A 25,536-nucleotide genomic window follows, 5' to 3' on the forward strand; every position below is an offset into this window, starting at 1 on the left:
ACCTGAGTTTGGCTCCAGTTCCTTAAAAAGCACTTGTTTGTCTCCTCCAGCAGCAGCCTGGCACAAGCACTGCTGGTTTGGGTGGAGCAGCATCCAAAGGAGGAGTGGAAGAGTTGACATTTTTGTTGTGACAGGTTTTGCAGTCCACATCTATTGCATTTACAGGATGCCATCTATATGCATGAGAGGAAAGGCACTTGCATTCAGCTTGTTTAATTCAGAAATATTTGTGGACCACTATCCTTGCAGCATTCTGTCACAAAGGATTATCATAATGCTGTTCTTTCCTGCTTACCCACACCAGACCTCCTCTGGTTCCTTGGATTTAAAGAAGCTTCAAGTCTTGCTCTCCACATTCCCCTATTAATTATTTTTGTTATGTGAACACCACAAGGTCCCAGTCAGAATTCCAGGAGTTCCCAGGATAGCTCATACTGACATTCCCTGTCCCAGGGGCTGTCTGAGCACTCGTGTCCATCACTGCAGTCCAGCACAGGCAGCATTCCCAGAACCAGGGAGAATATTTGGATAACAGAGTTTTCTGCTGTGATCAGCCTGCAGCCACCATACTCTTCCAGGACCTCTATACTCCTGCATGTCATTTACTCCTTGCCACATAAACCATCACCTTTCCACAGCAAACAGCTGAATGGCACAGCTGTGTCTTCCAAAACCACACCAAATGAGCCTGGGTGGACACATTCAGTGAAATACAAATCAGTTCTTGTCACTGTGATCAAAGGAAGCAAAGGGTCAAACAGGCAGTTGAATAAATTCAGGAGAAGATATTGGGATTACTTTTATAAAAGTTTGATAGACTGACTAAACCTAAAAATCTGAACATAATATTTAAAAATAAGAAAACAAAAGAAAAAAACAGTATTGAAAATTATTATAGATTGACTTATTTTCAATTTTCTATGACCTAATTCTACTTTTCAATTCTAAGAAATTAGCCAGTGAATTTAACGACACTGTGGTATAATCTTAAAAGCATTCTAGGAACTTGTGTCTTAACAGGCTTTCACCTTGTTTTCCTTGGTTTGGAGTTTTTTAAATTATTTTTCATTTTAAACCATGCGGTTTGGGGTTGGGGTTTTTTTTGTTTGTGTGGGGTTTTTTTGTTTGTGTGGGTTTTTTTGGTTTTGTGAGGGTTTTTTTTTGGTTTTGTTTTTTAGGAAAAATAATCAGATGAATCTACAAATCAATAAAACACTTTGGAGTTACTTTAAGTTGTTTATCCTATCTTCATGCAGCTTGTTACAACAGGCGAACTGACTCCAGCTCATCACATAGGAGACATTTTTAGAATAGTTTTTAGATTTAATACCAGGATAGTTCTGGTATTTTACTGGCCAGAATTATGTGCACCATTAAATACATGAAGAATTGTGTCTTTATGTGTATAGATGCAGGCAGTAATGTATTCCATGAAACAGAATGCTGTGGTAAGCAGATGTTCCCAGGATAAAGTGTATCTGATGTGCAATAACTTGTTAAACAACCATTAAATTTGTCAGAACTATTATTTAGCACAGAAAGATAACTAAAAATATTACCCAAGAAATTAATGCAGCTAAAAGTTCACTGGTTTATTTCTCTTATCAAGAGTAACAGTCTGAAACATTTTACATTAATTTACAATCATCAAAAAGATCCTTATGTTTATCTCACACAGGTGACACTGAGTCATCCAGTTAGCGCTAATCATTATTCCAAAAATTCCATCTTGTTTTATAAGGTTAAACATTGTTGAGTCATTTGTTGCCAAAACACATCATCAGTCTACAACCACACAGAAAGTAGAAATTGAAATTTCTACAGAGCCACTACCATCACTATGAAGATACAATGCCAAGTGTTTACAACATTCTGTGAGTTATCACTCCTCCCAGCATTCAAGGCAGCAAAAATTCCCTCTTCACTTTTTACTGTACACACAGCAATTACAGCAAAAGGGGAAATTTTGATCCATAATGTCACATCAAGGGTAACAGAAGTGCTTCTGAGTCATTTGCTATGTAAGTAGGAAACGAGCAGGGCTGTGGAACAATGAGGATTCTCCTCTGAGAAAGGGCAGGCTGTCTCCTCAGCCTCAGAGCAGGCACACTCCTCTCCTCCCAGCAATGAAAATGGCCTGTGCTCGTGGGGCAGGAGAAGCAAGGCTGGCATCCCTGTGGGTCCCAGGCAGCTGTGCAGAGCTGGCACAGCAGGACTAGGAGAGGAGATGCAGTGTGACAAACCCAGAGCACGGATCAGTAACTCACCTACAGAGCAGCACAGCCCAGTTTCACCCATTAGAAACACTGGGATGTTTCACAACTTTGTCTTCCTCGAGCCCTGGTTGAAACCAACCACTGCTGTGTGTCCCTCAGCCCCACAGAGCAGAGCTGTTCAGACCTGCAGCCTCCCTGGCAGGGAGCACTCCAAGAACTGCCCTGCTTTCCCTGGCAGCCAGCATGCAGCCCACAGCAAAGCCCCTCCGCTGGGCTTGGCCCAGAGCCTGGCACACCATGGCCTCTGCCCACAGTGCCCACCTCCGAGCAGGACTGCAGCACCCTGGCCACTCCAGAGTGCTCCAGTGCCACACAGAGGTGGCTGCTGGCTCGCTGCTTCTGGCATGGGAAGCCTCCAACAGCGTGGGCTAGGGGCCATGCAGCTGAAGGGAAACCATCTGGGAATGCCTTCCTGGCTCTCTGCACAACAGCACACTCCAGCTGGGATGCAGCAAAGCCTCTCACCACCCCTCCTCCTGTTCTGGCATTCCTCAGGCATTCCCCTGCCCAGTCACACTGCCAGGTCCCTCTGCCAGGTGTCCCTGTCTCCCGCAGAGGCAGCAGCAGGACCCTGCTGTTTGGGATGCAGCACAGCTGCAGGAACACATGAGGAGCTGTGTTCCTTCCCCTCTGCCCTGCCAGCTCTCCCTGTGCCTCGCTGCTCCCGCAGCAGCCCTGTTCCTGGGGTGGGCAACACACTGCCCTGCCCAGCCATGCCCCAGTGCAGTAGGGAGACACAGCTCTCCCTCCTGGCAGCAGCGCAAACCAATTCCCACCTCTGGCCAGGCTGAGGCAACTCCTCCCCAGCAGCAAGAGGGGCACAGCACCCCGCAGCCCCATCCTGAGGGGATCTGCTCCCCAGCTGTGGCCAAAGCCATTGTCCCTCCCTGTCACACCATGGCCAAGATGTGTCCTTGCCCCACACGCAGCGTGGCACAGCAGCTCAGCAAGGCTGAGTCGGGAGCAGCCACTTGCTCAGAGATTCAGAGCCCAGCTCCTGCTGTCACACTGTGGACCTGGTGTTATTCACACACAGCAGTTAAATACCCCGTGCCAAGGCAGTGAAACCCAGCAGGTGTGACTCCACACCCTGGGAAAGGGAGCACTGCTCCTGGCTACCCTGTGAAATGTAAGTACTGCTCCTAAGATGGCACAGAGGGAGTTTGGTGCCCACTGCACCCCTTGGCATGGCCAGTGACCAAAGGATGGAAGTCCTAAGTCCATTTCCAAATGGATGGGACTGTGGCTATCTCCCTTCAAGGCAGGAGGTCCTCAAGGTACAATGCTCAGGGAGAATGGATTGTATGGCCAGAGGAGATGTAGGTGTGGGCAGAATAGCACTGAGACAACATTTTGATCAGCACAGGTTTCCCCACAGGCCCTCTCAGAATAGCCTTGTCTCCAGTAGGAAACACAGCCTGAGGAGAAGGACACAGCCTGGGAACCCTGAGGAACAATTTGCCATAGACAACTTTTGTGGCCACAGTCTGGCTGAATTGTACCTCTCCTTCTCTCCAGCCAGACAGGGAAACCAGCTCTTCTCTGCTCCACAAGACTATTGCAAGGTGCTCAGAAAAGGTAGAGAATATGACAGCTGGGGCTCATACAATAACCTTATTCAGCTTTAAACAGTGTTGTACCAAGAGCATCATCTATGCAAAGCCTGCAGTTAAAATCGGGTTTCTGTGTCCACCTGCAGGTGCTCAGAGGGCAGAATTTTACACAACTTGGAAAATGCCTTTTGCTGTCCCAAGCCTATGCATGGGGACAGCACTGGGATTTAGGAAATAATCTGATCTGCTCTAGCAGCTGCAGACAGCCCAAAATGGAAATGTCCAGTGGGTCAGGGCCTGTTTCCCACTGCTGTGGTGCCCACGGTTTATTCTGGTATCACTCCATGTAAGCCAATAGGTCACTTCCATGGACACTGTGTGAGCCAGACCCTGAACATCCAAGCTGATATTCAACCCTTTGCTTCATGCCATGTGTAGTTCAGAGAAAAAGTGCACCTTGTGCAGTTCTTGGCCTCACTAGTTTGAACTAAAACTATGTCAATCTTAGCTCTGAATTTCCTGTGTAGCACATATTAAGAGAGTCATCAATCCTGCTCTCACTTTCAGCGAGACCCAACATGAACCCAGCTTTGTTGAGGTAACATGCATTAATGGCAGCCCAGGGTTCATCCCAAACCACACTGCTTAGCCTGTCTGTCCTCATGAGCTTTTACAGGTGCTGATGAAGCAACGGGGCAGAGCTCTACAAACTTCTGCTTGGCGCCCTTCAGTTACAGAAATCATGGGCAGTCTCCAATTCAGGGACCCATGAGGTATCCTTTGGTACCCAAAAGGTATTATCTGGAAAGGAATCCAAATTCTGTTCACCAAAATATTTATATTAGCTGAGAAAGCCAAACTCTACCAAGAACAGAGCTGGCAAGGTTCCCTGGAGTGCCTCTGCCAGTGTGTAAAACACAGAGAGCAGCCCCACCTACCACAGCCCCTCTGTGCATGCCCAGGGCTGGTTTAGCTTTTAAGTTCAGTGCCAACTATTTGTAAGGCCTCAAAAATCTGGAAACTTTGGAGCGCAGCAGCCGAATGAAGGATCTTGGGAACATCTCTCTGGACTCTTGGGCTGTGTACTTGAAGTAGTTCTGTGGGTGTGCCAACACGTCAAACAGTGCTTTTATCAGCTTCTTGTCCTGGGAAAAGGGAAGCAGATTTTACATCAGCTGCACAGAGGAGTTATGGTCAGCATTACCAAAGTTCAATGCCTGTCTAACTCTAAAAAGATTATGGGGCATTTTACTTTTCAAGTGTTTCAGGGGCTTGGAAAGGTAGCAGAGCAAGGCTGACTTTCAGGCTCCTGGGAAGTCACTGGTGTTCCACATCAGCAGCTCCAGAATTTCTTCCCTCCTCATACATCCAAGAACAGCTAACAAACCACAAAATGAACCCACACTTGAGCTGATATCCAGTAAACAAAGGCATGCACGCAACTTGCCTATGGAAGTCCCCTAACCAAGGTCGGAGAAATCCACAAAGAAGTTTCTTTTGCCCAGGGAGGAAAAGCTTTTGCTAATCTACAGGCTACAAGGAGCAGCACCAAGTGCTTTCCCAATAAACTAGTTTCCCTGGTAGCTCTGATCCACCTTGAGTGCCCCTGAGCAAAGGGTCCCCTATCCACTGCTCTGCACAACCAGGATCTGCTGATTCTCCCCATTTCCTGAAGCAGCTCATGTCTGGTGCACCAAGGAACAGACCTGATGCAGAGCAAGAAGCAAACTCACTTGCAGCAAATAACATGATTTCCGATCAAAACCAACATGTTTAGTGGAAGGAATGTACCTTAAGTATTTCTTGATGATTTTCAGATGCATAAAGTCTGCCATCCCGAACAATGTCTTCTATTAGCTCTTGGTAATCCTCTGTGGGGAATGCACAAAAGAGTAATTTGCAGCTTCATACTTCATACTTCACTTACATACTCAATACCTCCCGTGGTTACACATGGAAGCCCTGCCCTCAGAAGAACATTGCCCCTCATATAAGCAGCCAGAAATTATTCCTAACACTTCTCTTTTTATTATGAGAACAGTGTACTCTGCTGAGCTGCTCAGCACCAATCTGTAAAAAGCAAAGGAAAAAATAAAGCACCCAAGACTGGAGTGTCTGTGGTAACCAAGTAACCTGCTTCAAACCAGCTGAACTGCAGGAACCCATCTGTACACACCCACAACCTGTTACTGACTTCTTTCTACAGGAAGAAAGAACAAAAAATTATGTAAGAGGATGCTTTCTTAAAAGTAACCCCCCTGCTCAATCATAGCCTAAAGTTCTTCAAAAGGAGAAAAATCCCCTGAAAAATTACTTTTCCACCACTAGTGAAACTCTGCAGACCACAGCAAGGATGACTCCCTCACAATAAATCCAGAACATGAGCAGAACATACAATATCACTTCACTTATGCTGAAGTGCAAATCCTCAGCTCCACTTTCACACCTCGTGATTCTGACAAGGGTGAGGTGAAAATCTTTCCCCTCAAGCTTCTTTCCAATATAGATATTTTGCCATTTGATTCTAGGCCACAAATGGTAGCAGGAACACCATAAAACACAGGTACTTTGGCTCTACCTTATTCCTAACTGGGGCCACCCAGAGAAAATGGAAACGCACAGAAGTGCATGAAACTTAAATTCCATGTCTGAGCTCTGTAGTTTGCAGGCCAGAGCCCAGAACCCCAGCTTTTTGTTTGGAAGACACGGTGGCACTCAAAAGACTGCAGTGCACTGCAGAATTCCTTAGACTAAGTTTCAATGGAACAGCTCCTGGAAGCAGCTCCTGGTGACACTGCTGGGAGCACTGGGCTGCCCTGCTGCTTAGGGAGGGGAGCTCTGCACTGCTGCAGCTGCAGCAGCCCACATCAGCCCAGCTGCTCACTCCCACTTACCATCGTAGGTTACATAAGGAACTTGGAATCCTTTGGCACTGTTCCCCTCATTGGACTTGAACTGGATCCACAGTTTCTTGGACCTGGAAGTGAAAGCTATGGGGCGCTCGTAGGTCTGGCAGGTCTCGTACGTGGTCACCGAGTTGGAAGAGGCTTTCAAAGCAAACACACAACAGGCAGCTGTGTGACAATGCTTCCCACTCAAGAGCTGTCAGAGCTGTTTTCTCTGTTACCACAAGAAAAATGCTTGCTGGTGTTAGGAAAACTCCCCAAAATGTGGCAGGCCATCAGTGGATGGCAGGCCATCAATGAGGGACTTCTTGGTGAGAGAATATTTTCCTTTTTCCTAAAATAACAGTCTACTGTTGGAAGGACGTGCCTACACTAGAAACTGAGGTTGTTTACCCACACATCAGGCACCTGTAAGGATTAGCAAGCATTTCCTCTTTCCTAACCCAGCCTAGAACTGCTTAGCATAACGCATGACTGGTTAGTTTGAACCATCTACCCCTTCTTAACAATATTTCTCTCAGTTGACTGGCACATCATGGCCTTGCACCCTCTGAATTTCACTGAAAACTATGGGGCAGCATTGCCAAATAGGACTTCTTTTGCCATTAAAGAATTTTCTGCTCTTAAATAGATGCCAGGCAGGCTACATTAGTTTCTGCAAACAGCAACACCTGTGAGAACCCTGTGTTTCCCCCTGAGCTGTGCCCCAGTGGGTGTTTCAGACTCACAGCTTTTTCTCATCACCAGGTAGTCTCCACACTCGTCTTCGATGGGCAGGAATATTTCTGGGACCACGATCAGGATGCGGCGCTTGGGCGGTGGGTTGATGTTCCAAGTGCACTCGGTGTTTGCAGGGTAGTCCCCAGGGTAGTTGGGAGATTCAATATATCCAGTGTAATCTCCCAGCTCCCCTCCACACTGCCTGTCTGGAAAAGGAGCACACTATGCAGGACAAGGCAAAGAGAGGTCACCCTACAGCCCTCCTGCACGGGAGACAGACACCCATTTTCCTTTTTGCTGCAGGTACAGCTCTCTTTGCCAGCCTCTGACATTCCTGTGTGGATGTGTTTGCATGTGTCTGTGTGTGTGTAGGCACTCCAGAGGTCGTTCTGAGCAGTCACCTCTCTGCCCTCCATTCTGCCTCTTTAATTTGCCCTCAGCTACTGTAAATCCAGTGGCTCCCTTTGTAATGGACTCTTTCAAAAGTTGTTATTAACAAGAAATGGTTACTAGAGCTATTAAGCTTTGTGAGCCAGCTTCCATTCCTCTTAACAGGAAGGAACAAATCAGGGTGCTGAGGACACAAACTCTGCTCTATCAAGAGAGAAAAGATTTAATAGCAAGACCTCTGAGTAATCCAGCACCAACTGGCAGAACACAGTCATCCCTTACCTTGACAAGGCTGATGGAGCCAGTCTGCAGAAGCGGTGTCTCACAGACCCCAGTGAGCCATGTGGGGTGAGATGCAGGCAGCCAAAGAGGAGCAAGCTCTGCCTTCTCTCCAGCTCCCTGGAGCAAAGCTGCCCTTAAGGTCACTCCAAACATTAATGCCCCAGTCTTTTTATTTGTAAGAGAGCATCAAAACCATCTTGCTGTACTTACTTTTGCACTGTGTTATGTTTGTTGACCCATCAAAATCAGTAGTGGTGTTTCCAGGGCAGGAAATGCAGTAATTTTGTCCAAACTCAGGCTGGTATGTCCCAATCGCACAGCGAATACATCGGTGAGTTGTGGTGTTGTAAAAATGGCCAGGAGAACACTGAACTGGACAGTAATTAGATAATCATGGTTTAAAAGTGGCAGTAGCATATTAGAATATGCTTTTATACATTTGTGCAAGACCTAGAGTAATCTCAGAAACAGAAATGCCATATTTGTAAACTGTGGGGGTAATAAAAATTAGGTAATTAAGCAAATTTTTGTTCATCAGGTCATTTTGTGCAAGCTCAAAATTCTCAGATGCAGCACTGTAGAGTGGTTCTGTGTGAAAGCAGCAATAAAACCATAACAACAAACTATGAGGGTAACAAAACCATTTCAGTTTTTCAGATTATTTTGTACAAGTTAAAAAGATCTATCAAATGTAGTTTTCTATGCTGCACAGTCCCTTTTTTCCCCTATTCATTTCAAGCTCTGCTTACTCCCAAATAATTCTTGCTGAGTTTTGGAAGCTAGCTCAGCCAGGAGTCCTTCCCTACATGCTGCCACAACCCAAATGCTTCAGATAAGCTCCAAATAGTTTTTGCATCTGTGATTCCACGTCTCATGTGGCCTCTTCCACATGCAAATTCCTGAGCTCTTCATTCCAGTTAATAGAAAGAATTCCTTTAATCTCCACTCCAATTTCAAAACTGAACCTCATTTATAGACTTGTTTTTGTTTATGTTAAATAAAACTGAAATCAGCTCCTCTTATCTTGATCCAGAGTTTTACATCGTTTTTTAGTACTTCAATTTCACAAAATTAAGTATGAAGAAGCAGTCTTTGTGGGTTCAGTGATTGTACACTGAAGGAAACTATTAGATATCACACTACTACCAGTAATATTAATTCTTCAACGATACTGCTAAATTCTTACAATATGTTGTAATTCTCAATAAACATATCAACTGAAATGAGAGTGATCTCCTCATCCAAACCGCTACCAAATGTTTGCATCAGGACCTTATTTCTATCCCTTATTTCTGCTCTGCAGCAGTAGATTTTCTGTTAAAGATGTTATCCTCTAGTGATTTATATAAGCAATTTTCTTTTACCCATGCTTTCGGTAATCAGTTTTAGAAAGAATTGAGGTTTTACTGAATTTCCTCACAGCCAGGCCACGCCAACCTGCTGTGAGACTCCTGCAAGGACTGACCCTCAGAAGGAGAAAGAACCTTCTCTGAATGCCCAGCCTGAGCAGCAGCATTTCCTTGTGCCTCGGATCAGTGCAGTTCAGCAGACAAACCCTGGCCTCACCTTTGGTCTCACAGTCCTGAAACAAGGAAGCCCCGCTGTGCCTGGTGGTGAGAGCTCCTCCACAGGGAAAGCAGGACACTCTGCCAGCCTCAGGCTGGTACGTTCCAAGGGGACATGGCAGGCAGGGCTTGAAGCCATCAGGAGAATATTCCCCAGGGGAGCACTGATCTAGGAGAGGAGAGGACACATTAGAGATGAAGGAGTGTCAGTGAGCCTGCACAGGACCCACAGGGAAACTGCTCTGCTTCACTGGGCAGCTGGAGCAGGGCTGCAGAAATGAATGCTGGCGACAGCTGGAGCTTTATACCTCCAGTGTGCACTGTGCAGCAGGCACTGACAGCCTTGGGGGCTAGGGAGCCCTTCTGGGAGCTGGAACGGATTTCACACCTTGTTGCAAGGCCACACTGGACACTCAGCCTGTCCAGGGCTCTCTGCTCCTCTCTACAGTGCAATTATGTAGTGATTATCTCCTCAGTCTAGCTAGAGAGCTCTTGAATTCCTCCCAAATAAAATAATTTAGTATTGAACCTAAGATGCCAAAAACATACTTCCAGATTTCTGTAACTACTTTAATCTTATTATTGAATATTCATATTTCATGACCATTAGCATTACTGGATAGTCTGAAAACCTCAAGTGCAACAAGTAATTGTGCAAATTCAGTAAACCAAACATTGTGCCTCAAAGATTTTAAAGCAGAAATACTCTTACCATTCCTCTGATAATCTTAGGTAATGATTATCTGTGCCCTGGGCTGCTGTGTTCTGCATGGTGCACAGACAGCACTAACCCAATCTGCCCGATTTTACTTCATCACACACTTCAGTATTATCTAGCAAGCCCAGCAATATTCATGAGTATCTTTGAGAAGTTCTGGTTTTCAAGCTCTTCACAAAAGAACTGGCTTCAGTGCCAGTATTTAATAATTACCCTGCTCTGGAAAGGCACAAAACACTGTTGCAGTTGTTCAGCTCTGCTGAAAAATTCTGTCCTTTTAAGACCTGTTACGATAATAAACTGTTAGTTTTAGTTTATAGCTCCAATAAATCACTCAGTGAATAGCTGTTTTGTTAGGAAGTTAAATTGGCCTTGGCTTCATTTCAGGATATATGACTAACAACAAGCAGGGCATTAACTACCGGTCATGATCAATGATGAAGAGTTTTGTTTATGGCTGATACACGAGGAGGAATCGTTGAGTGCTCCTCCTTGGCTTAAAAATAAAATGCAGCAGGTTAAGCAATGCTCTGTGGCTTATCAATGAAAGCTTGTGAGGAAGTCTGAGCTCCTGGTTCTAACTTTTTCCACCACACATCACTTCTGCCCTCATAAGGCCACACATTCATTTGCTCCCACACTTTTCAAGCCTTTCTCCATTTTATAAACATTCCTACAGAACACTCATCTCTGTACAATCTGTGCACTTCCACAAACATGAATGAATTCAGGCTTTCATTGCAGCACTCCTAATAAGGTAAGGAAAGAGCACTATTTACGATTCCATGACAAGGAAAGACAATTCAGGGTGAGGAAGGGTGATCCTGAAAAGTGCCTACTGACTTCAGAAACCTGGAAGAAATGGAAAGACCTGAGCAAATCTCCTTCCCTCACACAACTCCATGGCTCTATGGGTAATCAATGCTCTGAGTGGCCTGGCTAGAAAATACCTGCTCTCTCCCCTTAGCTTGTCTTTTTCCATTCATTTTAATCATATGTCAAGTTTGGGGTGGTTTGGGGTTTTTTAGGTTGTTTTTGTTGGTGTTTGCCTTTTTTTTTTTTTTTTTTGCATTTGGGAGAAGGGGTGTCTCTGTTTTGTATTTCAAACAGAAACACTAACCCTACAAATTCAGTCTTAAAACTGTACTTCAGGTTTCCTAGACTTGTTCAGAGTCCAGCAGAACAGTAGGACATCTATCAGAGCTCAAAGGAAACCTGCCCCGGGCAGGAATCAAACCCAAAACTTATGTGCAAATGTTGCATTTGAGAACTCATCCCATCAGATCTCTCTTGACAACTTTGCCATCTGCATCGTACTTGTCTTGAAGCCACATGTTGTGAAAACTGTGGAGGTCGCTGTGGAATACAACTGAGTTAATCTAAATCTTCTTGGGTTATTTAGCAAAGTGCCTAATTTTTGAAAATTTGCATTGTGGAAGTAAGCTTAAAGAAACCTCCTCAGACATCACTGAGATCCTCCTCTAGGCCAAAGGAGAACTTTTCCATTAAATCTGAACCATTTTAATCAAGTATTTCCTTCTGATTTTCCTAAGAGATGGCAACAACAGAAAGAAAAAAGGCTGTCTAGCCACCACCACTGCACCACTGTAACAGAGTGTTCAAAACCAGCTGAAAAAAGCTCTGACTTCTGAGACACCCCAAACACTTCAGGCTTTGATTGATCCTCTGTGCATTTGAGAAGAGAGGTCAGTACAGCCACATACAGATTTTTCTATTTACAGTCTAACAACTATTCAATATTCAATGCTAATATCATAATTTCTCCATGCCATGTCCAAGTTTTAGTGCCCCAAACTCACAAATATATCTCTTTCTTCACATGACTACATCAAATCAGGCTTTGCACAGTGGTAGAAGTGTCCAGACAGTTCAATCCATAAACACATTCCCTGTAATCTGCTCCCAGTTCCTCCTCACCTTCTACCTAGAAATGTCACAGACAGGCCCCTCATCCAGCCCCACTGCAGCACAGAGCTGGGGTAGTGAGGAAAGCCTGTTCAGAAACTCACAGCAGTCACAGGGGCCCAATTTAGCATAACAAATAAGACTTTGTGTTAGATTCAATTACACAAAGTAACATTAATAATAGGGGCGTTATTTCAACCCAGAAATCATCCCACTGAGCTCCATAGGACTGTGCATAAAATTAGCATGAACCTTCTCTTAAAAAGAAGCCCAACAAAATTAACAAAAACCAAAAATCCACAAGAAACACCTCTACGAAGTTAAACTTCTCCAGATATTTGCTTAAAGAAAACAAGTACAGAAGTTTATGACCTTCCTTTCTCAAAATTAGAAACTGCATGTTCCCACCTGACATGTGGGAAATACCCAGTCAAAACCAGATCTGAAGATTTGCAAATAATGACATTAAATCACAATTCCACTGGCTGGCTTTGCTCTTTTTTTCATAAACTTGATTGTTTTTTCTCCAAATGAACAAAAGAACCAATTGCCTCTAGTAGACTTCATTTCTGCAGCCGCTGTCTTTGTTTATCTTCAATGCCCATTAAAAACCTGGTCTTGAGTCTCATGCAGCTGTTTTAAAGGGGAAAAAAAAGTGAAAGCTTTTCTGATGCAAAAACAAGAAGAAAAGGGGGGTGGGGGGAAGAGAGGGGCCCACAGGGAACCAGGATTAACAGTTACAAAGACATTTAAAGGCTCTTCCCCTCTTTTCAGCACATTAGCCTTTGAGCATTTGCTCCTATAGACAAACGCTGTAGTATCTCAGGGGCTGAGAAGGTGAACCTCATAAAGGAGGTCATGATCCACCAATTCACCATTTTCTTAAGAATGATGCCTTGACTTTATAAGGAAAATCACCAACAAGTGATGCAAATGGATTCTGAAGCGGCATCCTTTAAGTTATTGTGCGGGAGCAGGTCACACATTTAGGTCACATGAGATGGTTTTGCATGCGAAGGATTTATGTCTTTGGTCTATGATTTTCAGGGCAAGCAGGTTAGCAGGAAAAATAGCCCCATTTTCTCCCATTTGATAAATTCATTTCTTCTTCTTGGATTTTCTCAAAATTGTAAAAAAAAAAAAAAACAAAAAACCAAACAACAGTTGTGCAACACAACTATTTTAATTATAATGACTGCAAAGGCAGACAGCACTTTGCTTTTCCTTTTAGCTTCCTTTCTCATACTTTCATAATGCCAGTATCATACTACATACAAACCTTTGGGACATGGTTCATCGTTTTGGATGAAATGTCATTACCTTATTTGCATCCTCTCAGCTGAGGGGACAAAGCTGCTGAATGCTGAGCAACAAAATGCACTGACACCTCCCACACAAGATAAAGCTGCTCATCATTTCCATCAGAGCAGTGCCTGTGCCGCTCATGCCTGCTGTTTTCTGAGGTGACAGCTCTTTGGGGAAACCCATTTGCAACTACTGTGGGGCAAGGATATGCTGTCATATCCTTCTTTGCATCCATTTCAGGTGACCAAGGTATGACAGGGTTTTAAGCAGTGGAAGAGCAGCTAAATTTCTTGTTGTTTGAACTTATTTTCTTTCAATACAGAGGTTTCTGCTAAATCACTTTCTGAAAAGGAACAGTTGGTCTTTGGCTGCTATATCTCTCTGAAGTCAAGCTCATAGTGGAGCAGGAACACTTGTAGCCAGGCCAGTGAGTGAGACTGCATTCTCCCCAAGACAAATGTCCTCTCAAGGCAGCACGTAGCATTTCCAGCATGCTTAGAGGGGTCACACACAGACTTGTATCTTTGTTACCTTAAGATCTACTTCAAGGCAGAAAAATTATACTTCTGCTAAGAGAGTCCAGTTCTCTAGGAAGGCTGATGAAAGCTCCATTTTGCTCTATGCATTTCATGGAATATCCATGGTTATGGACCTGTCACTGGTTGTTCCTTGGAAGCCATACTCAGGACTTCATGGGATTAACCAACACGAGCCAGTGCTGAATGGGTTCATCATAGATACATAACTCACACGTAAGGTAGAAAAAACATTTGAGCCTCTAAAGCATCAGAAAATCACAAACAGAACTGTACAGTAAACAGCAAAATTGAAATAAACCACACTATCCTTTGCAGTCAGCAGTGAATTCCGTTTTACACACTCTCACTTGAATCAGCAGCTGTCTAAAGAACAGCAGGCACACAAGTGCAAGCATCCAGCATATCAACAATGATAAAATACCCTGGAAACCACATGCCATTTGCTCCTGGTGTCTTTCTAAAGCTTTTCTTCTGTGCTGAGCCCCACTCAAGACCGTAGGAGTTAAGACAGGAAAATCAGGGATAGAACTACCTCACCACAAGTGTGAAACCAAATTAAATTAAGCTTGCTGCTGCAATTGCAGGCCAGTTACCCAGCACAAAAGTTGTCAGAGCAGGAGCTGGACTTTCCCTCTGACACTGCTCAAATATAAATAATGTTTCAGGCAGTGCTGTGCCAGGGGAATTCTACAAGAGGACCAAAACTGCATCTAACCTAGCCATACTCCAAGTATTGTATTTGAAAACAATAAACTAAAACCTGCATTTTACTCAGTAACTGCATCAAAGATGACTTGTAAGTCCCTTTGACTTGCTTTCTTCCCTCACTGCTTCCTACTCCTCTGGCTAGACTGAGCAGAAGTCCTTTGCTGTCCAGAGGCCACATCCACCACCTGCACAGCATCTGCTGACCAGCATCTCCTGCTGTGGAGCCACTTTTTGCCCAGAACCACCAGCATGTCTAGGTCAGCAGAGCCCCAGTCCCATCCAGAAGCAGCTCTCCAAAACCATCAGATCAAAACAAAGGAACAAAAACCACAACACCCTCTCCCACACAGATCCCTGAACCAGCTTCTTGCCTTTCTTCCCACTATTCCCACTCTATTCTCCTCTCCCCAGCCTGTCTCTCAGCTCCTTCTGCCTGGCAGCCCAAGCAGCAGCAGCAGCCCCAGTCCCACCTTAGCCATTCAGCCTGGGACAATTAGCCTTTTCTAAGGAAATGAGGCATTCCTAACAACGCTGCCCCTGCGTGTGCTTTTATGTCCTCTCAGCAACGGGGAGCTGTCTGCCCAGCTCCCAGCAGCCTGACAAACAGGGAGGTTTCAAAGATACTAATTTTCTGTACATTTAATGAAAATAAGCAGGGGAACAAGTGTAAGGAGAGAGCCCTTACATCAATGTAAGGGAAAGGCTGTGGTGTGAGTTTCACCTCCTGTTTGATCACAGGGAATCTGCACAAGGACATGGTCTGAGTAACTCAGCTGAAGAAAGGAAGGTTCAGTTAGAGCTTGCACCTTGTTAAGCAGGAGAAAATCAAACCATAAGGCATGAGACACACAGAGTCATTCCACTGCTCACAGCAGCACCTGTCAGGGTGTCCAGAACAAACTGGGGCACCAATTCAGCAACAGAAGAGGCCTGACTTCTACAAATTGTTCTTCAGAACCTTTTTCTTCATATGCTCAGTGGCTCTGGTTTAACCATATGCCTGTGTTGTTTGTGCTCACCCCACCAAAGAGCTTTCTGGGCAGGCACTGCCCAAAATTCCCTTTTCTCTCTGAACTAGCACAGAAATGCCACGTATGCTTCTCATTTGTGCTGCAACATTAAACTGATTCTGCAGCTATCTAAAAAAATTGTGCTTATTCTCTGTTCCAATTTCTAATTGCAATTCACATTGCCTTCTCCACCTGCAACATTTTTATCTTACTCATCGCTGTTTTCTCCAGATGAAATCACAAATATCTTTGGAGTCATACTGTGCTCTGTAGAATTGGAATGACAGATTTTTTCAAAGCCTTTCTCTAGCATCCAACAAAATAGCTTGAAAATATCCTTGTAAACTCATCCTGGTGAACTTTCCAAAATTTTTCAGATTTATTACAATGTTCCAAGAAAATAAAAAAAAAAAGAACTCTTACAGCTTTTTCTGAGATTTCCTGAGTAATTCCCTGCTTGCTTGCACAGATGTTTTAAACTATTTGTCTGTTCTACGAACCCAAGTTTTTCTAGAGTTAGCAAAACTGGATTGGAAAATCTATTCTTAGGCCAAATGCTGCTGCTGGGAGACGTACTAATTCACTGTGACAAACATTTTAAAGGCTTGCTGATTCACAATCCACCTACACACTGCCTACCCCGTGCAGCCTGAATTAGCTGTCATGGTTGTTAGGCCTCTGTTAAGATGTAACATCTGACCCTTCTCCTTAACTTTTGTGCTTTGGAAGCACTTACTGTTGGCTGCATTATGGCGGTGCCCTCCAGTGCCATGATAATTAAGACTTTTCTCAGTGATGGCCCATAAAATCACCATGAATTTATAACTCTGTCATGAAGATTCCCTGGGACTCTGAGCTTAATCAGCAAAGTGAGTGTGACTGTGTCAATTCTGAGCGGCCTTTTCCTTGGGACAAGGGAGAGGTGAGCTGTGCACAAGCTCAGGAACACAGCATTACTAAATTACTACTAAATTACTAAAGTATACTAAATGTATTCTTAAAAGTGACATTGGTGATGCCAAGGCCATCGGTGCCTGATGTTATTTCCCAGGATTTCTGGCTTTGACCTTATTGCAGGCTGTGCATCAGCTGTAGCACAGTGCAGTGAGCCCTTGCTCTACTCTGTAACACATCAGTTGCCAACAATAAACTCACAGAGAGAATTTCAGCAGCACTAACAGCACCCCTCTGTGCACACCCAGCCCTGCTCTCTCCTGGACGGGAGAACCCCGATCCCTGTGAGCTCCAGCCTGAGCACAGCCGTGGAACACACGAGGTGCTCCGTCCCCAGCTCCCTCATAACTCACCACATCTGACCCCCGGGTGCAGCTGTCCCACCCCACAGGACTGCTGTGGCTCTGAGGGCTTGAGGGCCTTCCTGGCCACCTCGTGGTCCGTGCCCGAGAGGCGGATGCGGAACTGGTCCCTGCTGACCGTCTTCCGCAGGGTGCGGATGGTTTTCCGGAACCGCTTCTCCGTCTTCTTGCGGGCACAGCGCACGTCGCACGTGTCTGAAAGGCACCAGGGGTGAAAGCTGCCCTAAGTGATCGTGCACAAAATCCCACTCAATTCCCACCAACCAACTCAAATCACTGAGAAAGCAACTTCTGGGAACAAGTCTGAAATCCTTGAGGACAAATACGCTGAGCAGCTCTTTGATCTTTGGAGCTATCTCCATCCCTCACTCTTTCTGAAGCAGTGAAATTCATGTTCAAAACAGGAGATACTTTTTATCATCATTTTGCATACAGACAGAAGTGAAAAATACAGAAATTAAGGAGCAAATGGCAAGAAGCTTCAAAGCGCACCTGGAATTATTTTCCAACCAACCTGTCACCTCCTTCCGGCTCGTTTCCAGCTCAAAGTCCGCAGTGATAAAAATCTCTCTAGTCGTTGCCAGTCTACTGAGGGCTCCGTGAACTTTCTTGCCAGAGCTGCATGTTAGGTTTACATAGTGGAAGCTCTCCATTACTGAATTTTGTCTCTCTGTATGAACAAAACCAAAGGAAGCAAAAGCTTGGCCAGGCCTGTTATTGGACATTCACCGGTGCTCAGCACGTGGGTCATCGTGAAGAGTTAAAGAGGAGCAAACCATCACCTCCATGGGCCAGTGAAAGAGCAGCTTGGCCAGTCTCTCACCTGATGCACCCTCACACAGAGTCATGGCCATTCTCCTGGCTTCAATGAGGAAACAAGGTTTAGGTAAAGGAAACGGCCAGAATAAGCTCTGGTTCTGGAGGACATAACTTGTCACTGAGCATTCAGCTCAGTTCCTCACTGTCACTCTGCTAAGGACAAACAATCAGACACACTGATTCATCATATTGTCTAATGACTCCTTGCTCCATTTCTCCATTTCTTTTTTTTTTTTTTTTTTTTTTTTTTAAGTACTCCTCCTCATTTTCTGCTGACTTTGTAAATTCCTAGGCTATTCTTTCTGCTTTGGAACAGATGGAAGAGCTGACCTCACTGCATCCATCTGGGGCTGCTGAAGTATGAAAGGAAGACAAGAGACAAGAGGAATAACCCTATGACAATAGTGTCAGCATAAAGGTCAGGAGATTTTTCAACAAGGCACCAGACAGTAAGGAGCAGGTGAGAAAGGAAAGAAGAGAAAGATAAAAAGAGGAAGAAAAAGAAGGGATCAAATTAATAAAAAGGATGGTCGATTTTATTGAGAATTTACTAGCAGTATTACAAACAAAAAAAATAAGAGCTTTCCTAGCAAGACTGTGAGGATGCCACAAGGAAATCCTGGGATCTGAAATAACTGTTGCAGGAGTCATGGCGAAGCAGGAAGAAGTGAATAACAGAAAACCTTCAGTCCTCTGTGCTTTGTTTGTGGTGTTCTTCATATCTGGAAAGCACTTAACCCCTGAGCTATGGCTCTAACCTGCTTACCTGCATTTTTATATTCATACCTGGTAACATCTGCTCCAGACCTTCTTGAAACATCTCAGTCTTTTTCAAACTACATTTTCCTTCATTTAATTTAAAGGTTACGCTTATCTTGATGGCTGAAGCATCTTCAGGAAGAAACAATGAAACATGTTATTTTTTAAAAAGGAGTAGAAAACTGAGATAGCCCTAATGTCACACCACAATGATGACAACAAAAAAATATACTGACAAGAAGTGATCATCACAGAAAACCTAATGAGATGCCAGAACCCCCTTGTTGTGAAGCTGGTTCACAAATGTAATGAGAATTAAGTGTAGTACATTTTATTAGGGGGGGGGAAAAAAGAGAGAGAGAGAGAGAGAGAGAGAGAAAGGAGATCAAGACCAGATCTACTATTGGCTGAAATCAAAGGAGATACTTCAAATCATTTCAGAAAGCAGTTTATGTCTATGGCTGTAAATGCCTTCTAAACATTACAGTCCAACCTAAACACACTGTGTGTTGCCAACACTGTCCAGGTTTGGATGACTAAAAGGAGACATAACTCCTGGGCTAAGTGTTTATTTCACTACTGATATTTTTCTTTATTTTTAAGTCTCAGTTTGAATGATGCTGATGAAGCAGCATAAGGGGAATTTTTTGCAGCAATCATGAACTACAATCACAAGGAAGAAAAAAAGTGATAAATTATAAGAGGGGGGAAAAAGTCAACAGAAATACCTTTGTTTCACAGTTATCAATGAAAATAAATCAGTCAAACTATACAACAGTAAATGTGGTGATTACCCAGCCAGCTGGAAGCATTTGCATTTTGCTGCTTTTTCTTAAGCTGAGAGGACCTGCCACAGGTGAGGGTGTAGGCATCTTGTGTTCCTAACAGACAGACAGACAGTAAAAACACAGGCACAGTGCACACACTGAGGACTCCTGTAGCATGAAACACATTTTAAGCTTGTTGACTGGCATCAACACACAATGCTGTTCATACTATACTCCACATTAGAGCTTGTCTCTTCCTAAGCCATTCAAAGGATTCAGGAAGAGAAAGAGCATCAGTCCCACAAGCAGCAGCTGAGTCCTGTGGGACGGAGGGGCTGTGTGGGCAAAATCCCAGACCCCACGCAGGGCTGGAATGCCTTTGCCCCATTCACCAGTGCTTCTGAGGGCCAATTAAGGAATGGCCCAGGGAGCACAGAGAATTCTTCCCTGTCCTCCCCAGCTTCAAAAAGAGACTTGTGAGAAGGGAATCTGAGGGTAGAGTGGTTATAAAAGACAAGGAAAGTGGGGCTTTCCTGGACACTGCCAGGGATATGGCCCTTTATTATCTGCAGTGAAAGAGGAAAGATCTCTGTTTATTGACTGCTTCTTGGGGCTTTCTTGACAGTGAGGAGGTTGGCCACCCTTACCCTCTGTACAGAATCACATGCTCAGTTCTGTTAGCTCTGACTTACCAGAGAATACCTGGACATCTGGAGAGCAGCTCAAAAAGCATCTATCACTCCCACCACTCTTAATGCAGTGCAGCAACACCCTGGGTGACACATTATCAGACAAGGGATCTTTTGTCTCTAAATAGGATAAAACAAACACTCACAGCATTAAAACATCTACCTTCACCCTACCAATAAATCAGCACGCAGCTGCTTTTGTAGCCAGTACCTGAGAGCACCCATGCAATTATTATGCTGTTTAGACAGAAAATTCAACCCAAATAAAATCACTGGAAGATCACACCACAAAAGTAACTTCCTTTATCATGAGCAAGCCTTCTCATGCAGAGGAACAAAAGGAAATAGAAGAATGAGCTAGATAAAAGCACAGGAAAGAAAGCATCAAAATCCCTCAAAGTATCTCCTGTTTTTGGGGTTGGTTTGCTGTTTGTTTTTATGACTTTCCACATCACTACCATCATGCCTTGCTAAAAATTAAAGCAGAATACCAGTAACAATTACTCATACCACTTAACTGGACAGACCACCAAATTTGACTGTAACCATATGGCCCACCAGACACATCAGGAGTAGAAATGTATTTATTAGACACCTTACCAACACAGTCCTTTTTATTCCAGTGTAGCTTGTAGTTAGACTGACACAGGCATTCATAATCTCCCAGCGTGTTCACACACAGCTGCTGGCAACCACCATTGTTGATGCTACATTCATTAATATCTGCAGAGGAAAGGTAAAGATACTTTTTAAAAGTTGCTCTTCCCAAAATTATGCACTCCAACTCCACTAGGTAAGTGTGGACATAAATACTGCTCAGTAGAGTCTTGAAAAGACTTCAGGGATGATACCTGGACACCCAGCTTGAATCAGTTTGTCCTCATGGAAATCCCTTGATAAATGTCAAAGCAGACCAAATACTGGTGGCTCATAATTAAACAATATCCAGCCTCAGCAATATGATAACAAATCAACTCTAAGAAAAGCAAATCGAGTCAAATCTGTGTTGCATTGTGTCTGGTTAATTAATATTTCTAATTTTAAATAAAACCAGAGAACAGAGCAGGATTCATACTGACCAATGTTCCAAAGTGCTCTGATAGATGCAACTACTGTGGAACATTTTGGCTCTGGGGCAAACATCACCATTGTGTCCCCCTTGTCTCTTTTGGCCAATTATCCAATTTTGGAGCCTTGTCCTGCCCAGGAAATGCCAACAGGAGGAGAAATTACTGACAGCACAGCACATGCTGCCTCTGGTGCACACTTGTGTGCTGATGCAGAACGCACCATTCAGCAGTGCTGCACCCCAGGGTCAGCACTGGGGCCAAAACTATTTATGCTCTTCATTAAACCTGGATGGTGGGACAAGAGTTCACCCTCAGCAAGGTCAGAGATGAGACAAAACTGGGAGGAGTGGCTGATGCACCAGATGGTTGTGCCACTATTCAGAGAGACCTTGACTGCCTGGAGAAATGGGTCAAGAAGAATCTCATGAATTTCAACAAAGGGAAATGCAAAGGTCTCTGTCTTTGCTGCTCAGATCCACCCTGAGGAGGGCTTCACTTCTCTCCCAGAGCTTTGTGGCAATTGTACATAAACCCAGAAAGCTGCCATGAGGAAACCTGTTGAAAGTCCCATCAAGTTTGTGCATCTGAGGGTACCTACTGCCACACACACTTATCTCAATGTTAGGAAGTTCTTGTCACTGCTGTCCCCAGATTAGACACCCTCTAAGTAACAATTTGTTAGAAAACACTGTAAAACACATTACAAAACCAGTCTGATTTGGGGGAAAATGTACTTTTAACAGAACTGAGACAGCAGGAGTAGCAATGAGCAGCAGAGGAAAAATGGAGAAAGAAGGCAACATCTTAAATTGGTACTGATGCCTAAAATGCCACAAATCTTTGGTTTTCATTGGCCTTTTCTTAGGATGCCAACCTCTTATCTCCAACACTTACTGACTTCTCCCACAGAGGTCAGAAGGTGTATTCTCAGTGTCCTATCAGCTCTGACCAGCCTGTGATTGCCAGTCAATGAGGGACTTACTGTGGTATGAGTATTAATTAACATCTTCTGCATGGGGGTATGACAAGAAAAGACCAATTAGCAGCCAACAGCAAAATTACAGCTTATTTTCCTCACTGGTAGCCAAAAGAAATTGAATTAATGCAGAGGAATTAATCCGAAGTTGTCTTTTACTAAGTGGAGCACATCACAATGTTATTCCTTATCCAGATAAGTTTCCATGTTCATCAGGATAAAACACAGTGATGTACCTTATTTGCAGAATTTCTAGAGGCAGAGGGTAGAACAGACAAGCACACAGGGATTTCTGAATTGTTATCTCCAACTGTGCTCATTCTGCCTCAGAAATAAACAGGTCTTACTCAGAATTGAGTAAACTTTGGACTCAGTAAGGTCTTGCCTAAAGCTTATATAAAACAAGCTTGATTCCATTTAGTGTCCCAGTTATTCATGTTTCCTCATGTTAATTCTGGGAACTTGTCAAATGTCAAGCTTCTATGAACAACTTTCTCTTTCCTTGTAGGAAAGACATAAAAATTTAAGAGTATTAATCTTGGCCTGGGCAAAGTGGCACTACATCAGCTAAATTCCAACCTACACCACATGAGGATCTGACATGTGCACCTGCAGAACTGTAATTTTCAGAGTCGTTCAGAGCTCCCTGTTCTTCAAGCCCTACTCCACTGACTTTTCACTGAAGCCAATGACTCTTCTGCCTGTGGAAATTGTATTGAGTAATGGATTTCAGATCCAAGAACAAAACCCATCAGTTTGTCCTAATAGTTACAGGTCCCTTTTGCATGCTCAAAATCACTTGGGCAAAGACAGGAATAAGCAGGATCAGTTTCTCTTTTCCTTGTGTCTCATTATCACAGCAAGGGGTAAAATTTACACTGGGTCTGCCTCAGTCTGTGTCCTGCAGGGACTGTGAGCAGCCCAGCGGGAGCCTGGCCCTGCCCCAGGGCTGTGCAGTGTCTGTGACTCACCTGCACAGTGGGTGAAGCCGTACAGGGCGTATCCCTTGTTGCAGGAGCACTCGAAGGTGCCGGGGTGGTTGACGCACGTGTGGTCGCAGGCCCGCTCGAAGGAGCACTCGTCAATGTCTGCAAGGTGTAAAGGGAGCCATCAGCACCCCTCAGGCTGCCCAGGGAGCCCTGAGGAGCCAGCGACCGCAGGGATGTGCAGATTTATGTGAGCCACGCAGATTCTTTCAAAGCACGTCGTGTAACGTAATGAAATTACAGTTTTCATAAGAATGCTCAGTTTGCCAAACAAGCTTTTCCTTGGCAAGCGCAAAAACTGCTGTTACATTTTTACAATTATGTTTAAATCAAATTATTTCTCTTCTATGGGAGAAGAAAAGTGCTGACAAAACTCGTATTTCATTAGGATTACTCTACATAGAAGTTAACTGTATGAAGGAAAGTATTGCCTTTGGGTTTTTTCCTCCCTAAATGAAGCTCTGTATGAATATCCAGCACCTGATTTACGTCTGCTGAAAATCAGAGTGTTGTCTGAGAATGAACATTCACTATACCATCAAAAATACCTAAGATTTCTGCACTAGTACATTTTACATGCCAGGTAAGAATATTGCAAGACAAAAAAAAATTCACATCAACTTCACTAGCACTTTTCATCAGTCTTTTTTCTTGGCCATGCAGCACGATATCACTTTTGAAACAAGGGAAAGTAACAGAAGTGACAGGGGCAAAAGGGAGATGCAAGTCTTTAACATAGATTTCATTTAAATAACATCCCAAACTATCTTGAAAATCAGATGTTTGTACAGTAAGTTTTTTCCATATAAATAGTTGTCCTTCTTTGCCTATTTATAAAGGATAAGAATGCACCAAAAAACCCAGGTGAAAATTACTTGCTCTTGGTCAGTTCAGTTTTCTGAAAGTCACCTTTAATGTCATCTGGTTTCCTAGGAAATCACATAATTCACCATTTGGCTGACTCAATTGACATTGTTTCATCTTGTCGCTTTTCCACAACCACGGACCATTTTGATCTTCACCATTTTGATTTTTTTGTGCATTTAAGCAGCTTAAATAGACTTGCTAAGTCTATATGTACAAACCACTATGGAGCAAAGCAAACATGCTTTGTAGGTCTCACAGGAGAAATCCATGTCATCCTCAAGAGCAAATGCTCCGTGGTGTTTTAGGGAACAGAGATTCCAGTCTGTCTACAGACCTATAATTTCAGAGATCACGTTATATCTTTTTCCTTTGATAATAATGAGCTCATGGCAACTAAATATCCTATTAAGAAATAATACTTCCATTGCAATGGTGAATCAGTCAAAAAGATTGAGAGAGATACATTGCCTAATTTTCCCTGTAAATTATTTTAAGGTCATCAAGGCAGGGGGAAGCATTAACCTCATAGAGAGGTTTTAATATGATGCTGCCTCTGTCCCTTCCAGATAATAGCTCACTGTGCCATTAAACTTATCTCCTACAATAGCATCAAGCCAACTGTATTAACTCAACAGCTGTTTCAGAAGAAAAAAATCCAAACTGAGGAATGGAAATGATTCTGGAGTGTATTATCACTTCATCATTGTAGTAGATGTCCAAGCCACGCTGATTTGTCCTACTTTTGTTGTATCATTGTCTCTCCAGTGCACATACCTTGACAGGACTTCTCATCTGTTAATAATTTAAATCCTTTTCTACAGCTGCAATCAAAACTGCCAACAGTGTTTTTACAGAAATGATCACAGCCTCCATTATTGGATTGGCATTCATCAATATCTGTAACAAGAAAAAAAAAAAAAAAAGCCTTTAGCAAATTAACATAGAGCTTCAGCACTCAACTTGCTCCCACTGCCAGATTCAGAAAACAGTCACATCCAGTCAGCTGGAGGAGCCCAGAAACAAAATCTAGTGAGACTACCACAAATTAAGGAAGGAAGGAAGATCAGATCCAACTCTTAAGAATGATCCAGCCCATTCAGCCCCAGGACATTTATTTGCTCTCATTTAATGTATCCTTGTCAGTTGCATTTGGGCAATGCATTCATAAAAGACCATTCCCTAAGTTCTGTTTGGAAACACTTTGGCTCCAAGGCTCTCTAAGAGGTTTCAGTATTTTAAACATTCTCTCCATTTCCTTTCTGTAAGCCCTGCAGAAATCTCAGACAGAGACTTCCTGCACTACCCTGTCCTTTTCATGGCAACATTAGAATGAGGCCTTTATCTAATATTAATTGACTCAGGCCTGGGGATTTCATCATTATTACTTAG

At 43.7% G+C, this 25,536-nt stretch overlaps 1 protein-coding gene across 1 annotated transcript in view; it reads right to left on the minus strand.

The window, feature by feature from the left end:
* Positions 1 to 1,583: 1,583 nt before the first annotated feature.
* SCUBE2 (signal peptide, CUB domain and EGF like domain containing 2) overlaps positions 1,584 to 25,536 on the minus strand; it is a 38,815-nt gene continuing 14,862 nt past the window's right edge. Inside the window, exons 10-19 of the mRNA XM_041415015.1 lie at positions 24,922 to 25,044; positions 23,266 to 23,382; positions 20,849 to 20,971; positions 17,206 to 17,409; positions 9,694 to 9,861; positions 8,338 to 8,499; positions 7,464 to 7,661; positions 6,724 to 6,876; positions 5,621 to 5,700; positions 1,584 to 4,974 (exon numbers count right to left, since the gene is read on the minus strand). Coding sequence (XP_041270949.1) covers positions 4,822 to 4,974; positions 5,621 to 5,700; positions 6,724 to 6,876; positions 7,464 to 7,661; positions 8,338 to 8,499; positions 9,694 to 9,861; positions 17,206 to 17,409; positions 20,849 to 20,971; positions 23,266 to 23,382; positions 24,922 to 25,044 — 1,481 coding nt within the window. The 3' untranslated portion in view covers positions 1,584 to 4,821. The remainder of the gene's footprint in view (positions 4,975 to 5,620; positions 5,701 to 6,723; positions 6,877 to 7,463; positions 7,662 to 8,337; positions 8,500 to 9,693; positions 9,862 to 17,205; positions 17,410 to 20,848; positions 20,972 to 23,265; positions 23,383 to 24,921; positions 25,045 to 25,536) is intronic.

The sequence above is a fragment of the Onychostruthus taczanowskii genome, unplaced genomic scaffold, assembly GCF_017590055.1.
Source record: "Onychostruthus taczanowskii isolate IOZ18803 unplaced genomic scaffold, ASM1759005v1 scaffold49, whole genome shotgun sequence".
NCBI lineage: Eukaryota > Metazoa > Chordata > Aves > Passeriformes > Passeridae > Onychostruthus > Onychostruthus taczanowskii.